General features: G+C 38.1%; 1 protein-coding gene across 5 annotated transcripts in view; it reads right to left on the reverse strand.

The window, feature by feature from the left end:
* Positions 1-12,883, reverse strand: part of Slmap (sarcolemma associated protein) — a 75,757-nt gene that overhangs the window by 12,363 nt on the left and 50,511 nt on the right. For all 5 annotated transcript variants that reach the window (XM_013010477.1, XM_013010480.1, XM_013010479.1 and 2 more), the window contains 4 exons: positions 9,252-9,374; positions 7,902-7,976; positions 3,224-3,544; positions 2,558-2,675 (listed from right to left, as the gene is read on the reverse strand). In XM_013010477.1, the coding sequence (XP_012865931.1) occupies positions 2,558-2,675; positions 3,224-3,544; positions 7,902-7,976; positions 9,252-9,374 (637 nt within the window). The remainder of the gene's footprint in view (positions 1-2,557; positions 2,676-3,223; positions 3,545-7,901; positions 7,977-9,251; positions 9,375-12,883) is intronic.

Below are 12,883 nucleotides of genomic sequence, written 5' to 3' on the forward strand. Positions count from 1 at the left end.
ATTCTTTGAATAAACATTTTCTGAGATGATATTTGTTAAACAACAGGGGACTAGGGAGATGGTAAAAGAGTGAGAAACATAAGGAACTATTCTGATTATAATACAGTATATGTATGTATAAAATGCCATGGTGAAACTCCTTGATACAATTAATGTATCTTTTTGTTTTTGGCCAGTACTGAGGCTTCAACTCAGGGCCTGCGCACTGTCTTTGAGCTTCTTTTGCTGAAGGCTTTCACTTGAACTACAGTATCACATCTAGCTTTTTCTGTTTATGTGGTACTGAGGAATTGAACCCAGGGCTTCATGCATGCTAGGCAAGTACTCTACCACTAAGCCACATTCCCAGCCCTAATATCATTTTATACACATTTTACTACATGCAATTTGTCAAAAGTGATGCTACACAGATGACTAGTCTCTCTCTCTCACATACACACATTTTTGGCCTTTATTTTGTTCTGATTAATCACATTTTAAAATGACTTTTTATAAACTTTACACATTCAGAAAATAATACACACACTGGTGGCTTATACTTGTAATCCTAACTACTCAGGAGGCTGAGATCTGAGGATCACAAGGATAGTCTGTGACACTTACCTCCAATTAACCAGCATAAAAGCTACAAGCAGAGCTGTAGCGTGGTAGAGCTCTAGCCTTGAGCAAACAAGCCCAGTGACAGCTGGCGCGCACACACACACACACACACACACACACACACACACACACACACACACACACACACACACACACACACACACCACACACCACACACACACACAAAGTAATCACTTATAATATGTAAAAGACTAAGGGAAATTATGACATTGGAAGAGAAAACAAAACAGAAGTCCTTAATAGATACTTATATTGAGAGTACCAGGTATTATGTGGAGCTTTGGAGAATAGATATTCCTCCAACTAGTTCTAGTTTTTTTATATCAATATTGTAATTTTAAAAATCAAGGGCTGGGAAGGTGGCTCAGTGGTAGAGAGCTTGCCTTGCATGCCTGAGGCCCTGGGTTCGATTCCTCAGCACCACATAAGCAAAAGGAAAAAAAAAGCCGGAAGTGGCACTATGGCTCAAGTGGTAGAGCACTAGCCTTGAGCTGAAGAGCTGAGGGACAGCACCCAGGCCCAGAGTTCAGGTCCCACAACCGGACCCCAAAAACAAAAACAAAATCAATACTGCAATTATTTTAATACATAATAAAGATGACTACTTTCTGAGTTATCTAGTCTCGTATCTGTTATTTTCTCCTAAGGCTTATTTTGTGTTTTGCTAACCTTAAAATGCTCTCTAGAAGTAGGAACACAAATGTAACAAGAAAGCTTACTTTTGGTAAGCTGGGAGAGAGTGTTGAGACTGAATTTTCATAAGAAATATGTACTGCTTTCATAACTGAATTAGAATGCAAACATTGTTTATAGAGTTGTTCAAGGAAGTGGCGCTGTAGCTCAAGTGGTAGAGCGCTCGCCTTGAGTTGAAGAGCTGAGGGACAACGCCCAGGCCGAGTTCAAGCCCCATGACCGACAAAAAAAAAAAAAAAACAAAAAACTATATAGAGCACACTATAGAGTTGTTCAAAGTCTAAACTATTTATCAGTTTACTTCCAAGGTACTAGAAAGATTTAACTGGCTTTAGAGAATTCTTGATCTCGGAGCTGGGAAGGTGGCTCAGTGGTAGAGTGCTTGCTATGTATGCATGAGGCCCTGGGTTCGATTCCTCAGCACCACATAAGCAGAAAAAGCCAGAAGTGGGGCTAAGGCTCAAGTGATAGAGCGCTAGTCTACAGCTCTATCTATCTTTTTGGGGTCAGTTGTGGGGTTTGAACTCAGGGATTGGGCTCTGTTCCTGAGCTTTTTTGTTTAAGGCTAGTGCTTTACCACTTTGAGCCTCAGTTACACTTTTGGTTTTCTGGAGGTTAATTGGAGGTAAGAGTCTCATGGATTTTCCTGCCAGAGCTGGCTTTGAATCTTGATCTTCAGATCTCTGGCTGCAGAGTAGCTAGGATTACAGGCATAAGCAAGCCACTGGTGCCCTGCTTATATTACTGTTTTTCACACAGCAGTTTGAAATCTACTTTTTTTTTTTTGGTGGTGTTATGGATCAAACCCAGACATAAGCACTGTGCCAGTGATCTATATCCCTAGTCTCACCCTCTTTGAAATTCAGAAGCTGAATTTCATCCAAGGGTCACTGGTGTCAAAGAAAAAATTATTTGTATTTGAAATTTATTGTTATTTAGTTTATAAGACAAGCTCAGTTACTAAATATAAACTCTACTGTTCAGGGCTTTGGGTGGGTGGGGGTGGAAGGGAGAATTTAATGAGTCTATAGTCTACAGGTAGACCAAGAGGAAAGATCATGTAGGATGGTGATGATGACAGGAAAAACAATGAAGCACTTATTTAGTATGATTAGCCTGCTAGATAATCAGAGTTGGGCTGATAGTTTGTTTCCGAAAGGTATTTAAATATAAAAATTAAATTGAACTTAGATAAAAGTTGAAGATAAATATTTTGAAGCTAAAAAATAAAGTTTTTGCATACTTGTGCAATTCTTTTTCTTGCCGCTGCAGTTCTGATGATAGCAAAACATTTTGCTCTTTTAAAGAATGGCATTCGGTTTCCAATACATTCCATTCCTCTCTCAGCTTCTCCAGTTCACCTAAAAGAATCCCCAAACACATCTGTTAATATAGGAACACAAATTCTATCATAATCTAAAGGAGAAAGGAAATATTTCAGAGGATACACTCCCTCCCCCTTAAAAACAAGCAGATTTCTTTGATTCCTGTTACTCTGCATCTATACAACAAAGAAGCTCTATCACTTTAAATTTGAGTAGTGTTTTTCCACATTACTGTACTGAGACAAATAACTTTAACAGTATTAGCTGGAATAAGATTATAAAAAATTAAAATTTATTACAGAACTTATAGACTTCAAGAATATATACACAGATCTAGTAGTAAAGATCAATTATGTAATTGAAGCTATAGTAAAACTCAATCAATTATATAACTGATTGCTATCAAGAGACAAATTTGATTTGTACAAATCAAATTGTTGTTAAGAGAAAGTCAGGTGAAGCACATAGTTGTTGAGAATGAGTTAGGAGGATCAATTGAGCCCAGGAATTCGAGCCCAGCCTGGGTAATATAGTGAAGGATTGGGGAAGGAATAAAGAGATTTATGTAAAATACATTTCCTCACCTTGCAACTTAGTTGCTTCCTCTCTCTGCTGGTCCTCACACTGTTGGCATTTGACTTGAAAACTGTTTTGCAGACTGGCAATTTCTTTCTCATATTCAGATGCTGCTTTCCGCCACTGCTCAAGTTCAGTTCGCACCTTCTTAAGCTCTTCTTGTAAAGAAACAACGTCAACATCTCGATCAGAGGCAGCCTTTGCTGCTGCTTGATGAAGGAGCAAAATTTCATCTTGTGCACTAAGCAATTCATCTCTAGTGCTCGTGATTTCATCATCCTTCTCCTCTCGGAGATTCTCGATTTCGATGTGTAACCTCTGCAGTTGGGCTACAAAAGTATTTATCCATCAGTCTTTTGTCCACAGGAATTAAGGACAAATTAACAGCTCATTATAGGATCTAGCTATACTACACAACCCAGTGTGAGAGCAGTTTGTTTATTTATTGGTATTTGGTTCTCATATTTATTTACTTTTCCTTTAATTTGTAAAATTATCTTTAAGTAGCTGTACAAGGGAGGTGCCACTAACACAGCAGTTTATGAATGCAATGCCCCCTCTTCAACATTTTCACCTCCCTTCCACCGCCCCCTTACTTTCCTTAATTTTGTGGTACATACAATGACTTGTGTGTGTGTGTGTGTATATATATATATATTCTTTTCTTTTTTTGGTACTGGAGATTGAACCCAGGATGTTGTACTTGCTAGGCAGGTGCTTTACCACTGAGCTGCATCCTAGCCCTACAGTGAATTCTTGACTGCATTCCTCCCCCCTCCTCCTTCATTTGTCTATCCCATCCTCCTTGCATGTACCCATTTTCTGGCTGATTTTGTTGGGCTTTGACCTAGTCTTTATAGAAAGCTGTTACTTTTTAATGTTTCTCTGTACATGTTGGGTACAGCGAAAACCAAAATACAGATTCAAAAGTGAAAAAAATTGATCATTATTTCCTCTAGACAGAGAAAATCGATTCTAATATTCAGTATTTATTCTTCTTTTTTCATCTTTATAAACACACGTGAAAACAAATATTAAGTAGAAAGGGATATATATGTATATATACTATAACTAATTATATGTTATAAAATAGAGCTAAGAAGGTGGCTCAGTGGTAGAGTGCTTGCCTTGCATGTATGAGGTCCTGGGTTCAATTCCTCAGCACCACATAAGCAGAAAAAGCTGGAAGTGGCGCTGTGGCTCAAGTGGTAGAGCCTTGAGCTGAAGAGCTGAGGGACAGTGCCCAGGCCCAGAGTTCAGACCCCATGACAGACAAAAAAAAAAAAAGTTATAATAAAATATATTTATTCATTTCTCCCCTTGCTGAAGATCTTTCAATAAAAATAATTTATTTTGTAACTTATTTGGCTATGCCTTTATTTTAGAAATTTTTAGTGTTTATTTCCTATATATAATGCTGCTCATAATGCAATTCAAATAGCAAGTATTTTATTGAGGACTTTTGTGTCTACGTACATAAAAAAAGACTGATTTTTAATTCATTCTCTTTCTGTCTTTTGTGTATGTTCCTGTCTAGTTGGTTGCTGAAGGAGATGCAATGGACTCCAAATGACAGAGATTATCAATCAAATTTGTTATATTACTTTCTCAGAGTGAATTCTAGATATAGAATTGCTTTGGTTAAATGTTAAGCATTACATTAAACATTTCATCTGTGTGCACATGTGTGTGCATGTGTGTATGTGTATGTACTGGGACTTGAACTCAGGGCCTTGCACTTTTACCACCTCAGCCACACACTTTTTTTTCTTTTTGCTGCTCCTGAGGCTTTTTGGACCTGAGTGCTGTCCCTGAGCTTCTTTTGATCAAGGCAAGGACTCTACTACTTAAGCTACAGAGCCACTTACATTTTTTTTGAGATAAGCATCTCACATACTTTTCCACCTGAGAGGGCTTCGAACTGAGATCCACATATCTCAGCCTCCTTAGTAGCTTGGATTAGAGGCATGAGCTACACACTTGTATTTCCAGCTTTTTTGCTGATTAATTGTCGATATCAGTCTTTCAGATTTGTCTGTCCATGCTAGTCTGGAACTGGCTTCCTCAGATCTCAGCCTCCTGCATAGCTAGTATGATAAGAATGAGGCCACTGGAAGCCAGTTTTTTCTTCTTTTTCTTTCATGCTGGCTTTAGCTTAGGGCCTCAAACTCTTTTCTTTTTGGGGGGGGGGTCTGGTCGTGGGGCCTCAACTCTGGGCCTGGGCGCTGTCGCTCAGCTCTTCAGCTCAAGGCTAGCATTCTACCACTTGAGCCACGGTGCCACTTCCGGCTTTTTTTTCCTGCTTATGTGGTTCTGAGGAATCGAATCTAGGGCCTCAGCATGCAAGGCAAGTGCTCTACCACGGAGCCACCTTCCCAACCCAGGCCTCAAACTCTTACTTGACTTTATTGCTCATAGTTGGTGCTCTACCTCCTGATCTATCCATCAAATCTTAAAATACTAAATTTCTTGATTTCGTTTTTTGTTCAGATGCCAATTCCTTAAAGAATTAATTTCTTTCCTTTCCTTTTTTTTTTTTTGTCGGTTGTGGGGCTTGAACTCTGGGCCTGGGCGCTTTCCCTGTGCTCTTCAGCTCAAGGCTAGCTAGCTACCACTTGAGCCACAGTGACACTTTCAGTTTTCTAGTGGTTTATTGGAGATAAGAGTCTCATGGACTTTCCTGCTCAGGCTGGCTTTGAACCATGATCCTCAGATCTCAGCCTCCTGAGTAGCTAGGATTACAGGTGTGAGCCACCGGAGCACACCTAGCATCACATTCTGACACTAGAGGGCACTCAATGTTGCATGAGCAAGACAGCTTTAAGACAAAAAGTAGAAGAGAGGAGTGATTAAGGGAAGGGTTATACAGGTGGTGAATTTGAGCAAGGTACATTATATGCATATATGAAAATGTTACAATGGGCTGGGAAAGTGGCTCAGTGGTAGAGTGCTTGCCTTGCACGTATGAGGCCCTGGGTTCAATTCCTCAGCACCACATAAGCAGAAAATGCCAGAAGTGTTGCTATAGCTCAAGTGGTAGAGCACTAGCCTTGAGCTGAAGAACTGAGGGACAGTGCCCAAGCCCAGAGTTCAGGCCCCATGACCAACAACAACAACAAAAAAGGTTTAGGGACAATACCAGGCCCTAAGTTCAAGCCCCAGGCTGCATATATACCAAAAAAAAAAAAGGTTTGAATAAGTCACAAAATTGTCCATATGTTTATGTTGAAATGCAGATACAAATTATATTTATATGAACTAATAGCTAATGGCATTAAAGTATAGTAAAAGTTTAAAGACTTCCAAAAATAAGTAAAAAAGACTGGGGTATTTTTAGACAAATAAAATCACAATCCTCACAAAAATGACTCCCATCTTTTCTGAAATATTGCCTACTTATTTGTTTCCACTTTGGTTTTCAGGCTAAAAAACTTTTTTTCTTTTTTGGTAGTACTGGTTTGAACTCAGGGCTTAGTGTTTGCTCAGCTTTTTGTTTGACTGTTGTTCTACCAATTGATGGCTTTCTGTTGGTTATTTTGGAAACAGTTTCATGTATTTTTCTGTCTAGGCTGGCTTCAAACCTTGGTAGTTAGGATTATGGGCATGAGCCACTGATGTCCAGGTATCAAGCTAAATTTTTTTTTTTTGTTCGGTCGCGGGGGCTGTCCCTCAGCTCTTCAGCTCAAGGCGAGCGCTCTACCACTTGAGCTACAGCGCCACTTCCGGTTTTCTGGTGGTTTATTGGAGATAGGAGTCTCACGGTCTCTCCTGCCCGGGCTGGCTTTGAACCGCAATCCTCAGATCTCAGCCTCCTGAGTAGCTAGGATTACAGGCGTGAGCCACCAGCGCCTGGCTCAAGCTAAATTTTTATTATTTAATATTATTTATTTATTTGCCCATCGTAGGGCTTGAACTCAGGGTCCCGGTGCTGTCCCTGAGCCTCTTTCTTTGTAGTCAAGGCTAGTGCTCTACTGTTTGTGCCACAGCACCACTTAAGGCATTCTCTGAGTAGTTTATTGAAGGTAAAAAGTCTCATGGACTTTTTCTGCGCCAGGCTCAAGCTAAATTTTTTTAAATAATATTGGTTACTATTTTGGCCATGAAGACAAATTAATTTTTCTTTAGGAATTTTACAACAGAACAGGAACAAAGTGCTCTCTAGTGGTATCTCACAATTATGACTTCTAGGAGTTTAAGCTTGAAGTAATCTTGACAGGCAAGGGTCTTCCTAGTGATGCCTGTAATGATCTCATGATAATTCATACAAAGACATGGACAAATGATGGTACTGAATGGCTAGAAGCCATTATTAATGAAGGCAGTGCAGAGACCTTCATTCCATTCCATGTGGCATAATTTTTGTTGCAGTGCAAATAATGTTTTTAGCATTAGGTACATCAGCAAACTAAAAGTGTTAAGGCTCAAACATATTTCCTGCCCCCAACTTTTCCCAGTAGTGACTCAAGAATGTCAGTTTTACTAAATACAATTCTCTTTTTACTCTATGTGCTTAATAATATATTCCTGGAGAATTTCCCCTTATATTTTCTTTAAACAAAAGGGCTCCAATAATCTAGTTATGGCAGGTTCTAGAGAAGAATCAAAGCCATGACAAAGGGGAACCTTCTGCCCCTTAATTTCCCTATCTTTTGAATCACTAAAAATAGCAATCTTCAATAGCCATACCTTGAAGAACCTGTATTTGTTTAGCAGATTCCTCAACTTGATTTCGATAGGCTTTTCTTTCTTCATCCAAAAGAGCTAAAAGTAAAAACACAGTTTATCTAATATTGTGAGTTAACAGAAGAATTCACAATTGAATAATTGGGAGTTCCTAGGATATTTTCTCCTAAAGCTTACTAAAGGACATAAACATTAGGCCATAAGTATCATCAGTATTAGCTGTTAAGATTTTAGGAGCACAAAAAAGCAGTAAGTAACACAGTTCTAGGCATTCTATCATCACGTCAGTTGTTACATGACAAACTTCAAAGGGTTTTTGGTGTTGGGTGGGTTTCTGGGGTTTGATCAGGGCTTGTAAAAGTGCTCTATGGAAACTTCAAGTCTTAATATTAACTTTTTAGTCTTAAATCCTCATGTTTACTGCCAAGCAAGAGTAAGCATTGAATTTAAGTAACTAATGACTAAAAAATATTTTATTGTAATTAAATGTATGTGTGAAAAGTTCAAGTAAATGAATACTAATTTCCTTCTAAGTAAAGTAAAACCAATAATTTCATTCCTTCCTCCCTCCCTTCCTTCCTTCTTCAGCCCTTCCTTCCTTCCTTCTTCCCATAGTGCCATAGTGCTAGGGACAGAACTCAGGGCCTTATGCATGATAGGCAAATGCTATAAAACCACTCCTCAATTCTTCAATATACCAATTTCTTCAAGAAGTAAGAAAGGAAGGAAATAGTAATGAAAAGTTTCAGTTCCTTTTTTCCTGGTATATGAATTTTCTTTCTAGTCAGGAAGGTCATTTTAGAAAACATGAGGATTCCATAGACCATTCACTTCCTCGTTTTAAGGTTCTCCAAGATATTAATTAAATACAGAAAGGTAAATACTGCGAATGAATGGAAACAAACTTTAAGAAACAGCACTGATTCCACTAGCCTGACACTACAGATAAGCAAGCTTCTAGGAAAGAAAGAGGCCAGAACAAAATTAGTAGACAGTGTATGTGTGTGTGTGTGTGTGTGTTATAGGATTTAAACTCAAGAGTGCACCTGCTCAGCAGGTTCTCTACCACTTGAGCCATGCTTCCAGTACTATGCTTTTTTCTTGAGTCAATCTCACTATGCTAACCAGGCTGGCCTCAAACTCATGATCCTCTTTCCTCAGTCTGATGATTAGCTGGGATTATAGAAATCACCTTAACTTTACTGATCTGAAACATAGGTATAGAGGTTAATCTAATGAAGTTATGGATCTAGAGCAATATACCATGCTTCTGGACTCCAAGTTTGGGGCCATCCAACTATATCATGCTGCCTCCATATATCCTCTAATGAATCAAAGTAATCTTGATCTCACCTTGAAGTTCAAAGCATTTTTGTTTACTTGTTCTAGCTAGCTCCTGGGCTTCAATCAATTCCTTGCGAAGATGCTGAATTTCTTGTTTTGCCTCAATTTCTGACTGTGCCCCCTGTAAGTCATCTGACAAAAACATGTTATTTTAAAAGCAAGTGTTAGTACCACAACTATCTCTATAACAGACTGGCAAACATTTTCATGTTTAGACATGCACAGTTAAATAACATAGCACAACTGAGTTAAATAAAACTTAAAAGCAAATTATAGTAAGCATTTTAGTCATATTACCCTAGACAAAGAACATAAATACTGTTAAACAATGTAATTTATGATGTCACTATAAAATATATATCAAATTATACATTTCACTCGTATAGAACTTATGCAAGGTTTAAAATATGCTATATTCACCAATTTTTAAAATTTTGACAAGAAAGAATAATTTTGCTGGAAATTTCTCTGGAAATGGAAAAAAAAACTCTTTAAGAGGAAATTATCTTAGCAGTCAGTTGTGAAATAGGCACTTAAAACTAGGTTGAAAGCTGTACTTTGTCATTATTTCCCTAACATGATGTTCAAACTCTGAATTATTAACTGAGGTACCTTAAATGGTTTAATTCAGTATTACATCTTAAATATATTATTTCCCTGATCTCCTTTCTCTTTAGTGACTCAGCTCTTCTACTGCATTAAAGCTTTCTGTGGCTAAACTCCTGACAAACATATCATCAGGTAACTCATATTCTACTACCATGAAATACTTCAGCCACAACTTCAATTAATCAGAATAGGGCTAAGAATGACGTTTCATAATATATTGATCTTGGATATTACCTACATGTATTTTCATATCTATGTATTAGATAACTATTTTCCTGTCAAGATGTTTTATTCTTGAAAAAGAAAGGGTTGGAGGAAAGAGAAACTTATTTTTGGCTCTAGATTCATTTACTCTAGTCAACTATCAATTCTTCCTTCAAAAGCTTTTTTGGACTGGGGGAAGCATGTCAGGCAAAGACTTTTTTTTTCCCCAGTGGCAAAGATGTCACATCAGCTATACTTTTTCTCTGACAGAATTTTTCTTCCCCTTTCCTACCCCCCCCCCCCTTAATAGGGGTCATACTATGGCTCCCAGACTGGCTTCAATTCTCCTTCCTCAGCCTCTGGAATTACTTGGATTTATAGATGTGTACCACTGCACTTTCCAAAGCCTTTTTTTTTTTTTTTTTTGGTTGGTCGTGAGGCCTGAACTCTGGGCCTGGCGCTGTCCCTCAGCCCTTCAGCTCAAGGCTAGCGCTCTACCACTTGAGCCATAGCACCATTCCGGCTTTTTCTGTTTATGTGGTGCTGAGGAATCGAACCCAGGGCCTCATGCATGCAAAGCAAGCACTCTACCCCTCAGCTACCTTCCCAGCCTCTGCAAATCTTTTGATCTTCATTTTTCAATCTTTCGTCATGTAGGACAAAGTCTTGACTGTTTAGGAGAGAGGTATGATGATGCCTAAATCTCATTTTTCAAAAAAAGAGAAACAAAACTTCATAAAACTCCTGAGTAGATTTTTTCTTAGCTCTATGCTAAAGAGTTTTTGATCTTTCAGTTACATTCAATTTTGACTTGAATAATCCTTTGCTGTAAGGCTGCCCTGAATACTGGCAGCAGTTAGTACATTTCTGTGTCTCTACTGACTATATGTTAGTAGATGTCCCTTCAAATCAAAACAAAAATGTCTCTAGAAGAGATTGAATACAATAAAAATCCATAAATTCACTGAAACAAATAAATATAAGAAACTTAAAAAAAAGAAATGATTCTTATTTCTAGTAGAATGTCAGCAAATACATATAGAAGTTGTGAAGAATTATGAAATCCCCATTTGGTAACTGCTTATACGAATAATTTGTTAGGCAAGAATCATAAACAGAACTAAAACACATGATTACAATTCTGATAGCTCTTCTTAGGATACTTATTATTATTATAACTCAGAGACTTATTGTCCCCACTAAATAATTAAAAGGATCAGTATTTTAACTAGAACAAATAAGATACCATATTTCAAAATTATACATTCACATGGCTCTAAATGGTAACTGACCACACAAGTAGAGATAACTTTTTTTTAACAAATCACATTTGATATAATAAACACAAATGCATACAATCAAACAAGTAGTTAGTATGGAGTTTTCTTTCCAGACAACCAAGCATCAATGTTGGATGAAGGGCAATGAATAAATCTCCAGCTAAGGTTGATCAAGGCTCACTGTTTTTCATATGATTGCATAGGGGAATGCTTTATTTGTTTGTTGTTTAAGCTTAGGCCTACTCATGTCACTGTACTTGGTCCTGGACAGGAGTCTTCTACAAATCTGCTTCAAACCTTTGCAAAGTCTGGTGACAAGTAATAGTGAAAAGCATCTAGATTAAGGCAAATGAAAGCCTTCTTAAGCAAAATTCATTTTACTTATCTTTTGAAATGGAGTCTTATTAGGTAGGACAGGTTTCCTTATGAATCTTCCGCCTCAGTCTCTTAAAAAGCTGAGATTACAGGCCAGCCCCATCAAACCTGCCTCCACTTTATTAAGATGTGTAAGTCAGGGCTGGGAAGGTGGCTCAGTGGTAGAGTGCTTGCCTTGTATGAAGCCCTGGGTTCAATTCCTAAGCACCACATAAGCAGAAAAAGCCGGAAGTGGTGCTGTGGCTCAAGTGGTAGAGCACTAGCCTTGAGCTGAAGAGCTAAGGGACAGTGCCCAGGCCCAGGGTTCAGGCCCATGACCAACAACAACAAAAAAAAGATGTGTAAGTTAAATGGAAATAACAGATATGATAGGGAATGGTAATTCTTGTGTTCAACTACTTAAAGATAATAATAATAATAAAAGAGAGAGAGATGATAGTTGGAAATGTTAATAGAATCTTGTTTTCCCAGCTGGTTGTAAGACCATATATTTGTAACTCCAGCCTGGTCTACACAGTTAAACTGCTTCAATGAAAATAAAAATAAAAACAAAACAAAGCCAAAGAATGTTTTGTTCCTTTAATATGATAGAATATCTTCAGAACTGTCTAGTGTGAGGTTTGGGCTAGTGTGAGGTTTTCTCATACAAAGGCTAATAAGTCTTGTAAATGCATACTATGTATAGAACTATCAGCCCTGATCCACAGAACTTCTATAAAAATATCCTAAATTAAATCTGACTTTTGTGGCAAACATGGTACAGACACACTAAGCCACATGGTAAAAGGGTCAAATCAAAGTATTCTCTTTCAAGATCTGTTTAAACATGCATACTTATTAAAAAGCTCATCTAGCTACAGCATGTGTCATCTTATCAACTGACATAAGCGATCTGGCTAAGGCCAGGGTGCATTCTCTTTCTACTCCCATCACTTTTCCTTTTAGAAGGACTGGCATTTCTAGGGTTGGTTTGTAAGAACCACTTTTGTGACAGAGAAAGCTGATTGTGCCAAACTGGTATGTGAGACAGTTTCAGGTGACAGATGAACTGCAAGTTTACCTTTGACATTGGCCTTTCATAGTTCAAATTCTCACCCCTTAGCCCTTCTTCTGACAGGCCAGGTTCCTTCTTGATAGGTGGATCTGTGGTTGGCTCCTTTATCACTCTCATTG

Source organism: Dipodomys ordii, unplaced genomic scaffold (genome assembly GCF_000151885.1).
Source record: "Dipodomys ordii isolate 6190 unplaced genomic scaffold, Dord_2.0 Scaffold12, whole genome shotgun sequence".
In the NCBI taxonomy this organism is placed as follows: domain Eukaryota; kingdom Metazoa; phylum Chordata; class Mammalia; order Rodentia; family Heteromyidae; genus Dipodomys; species Dipodomys ordii.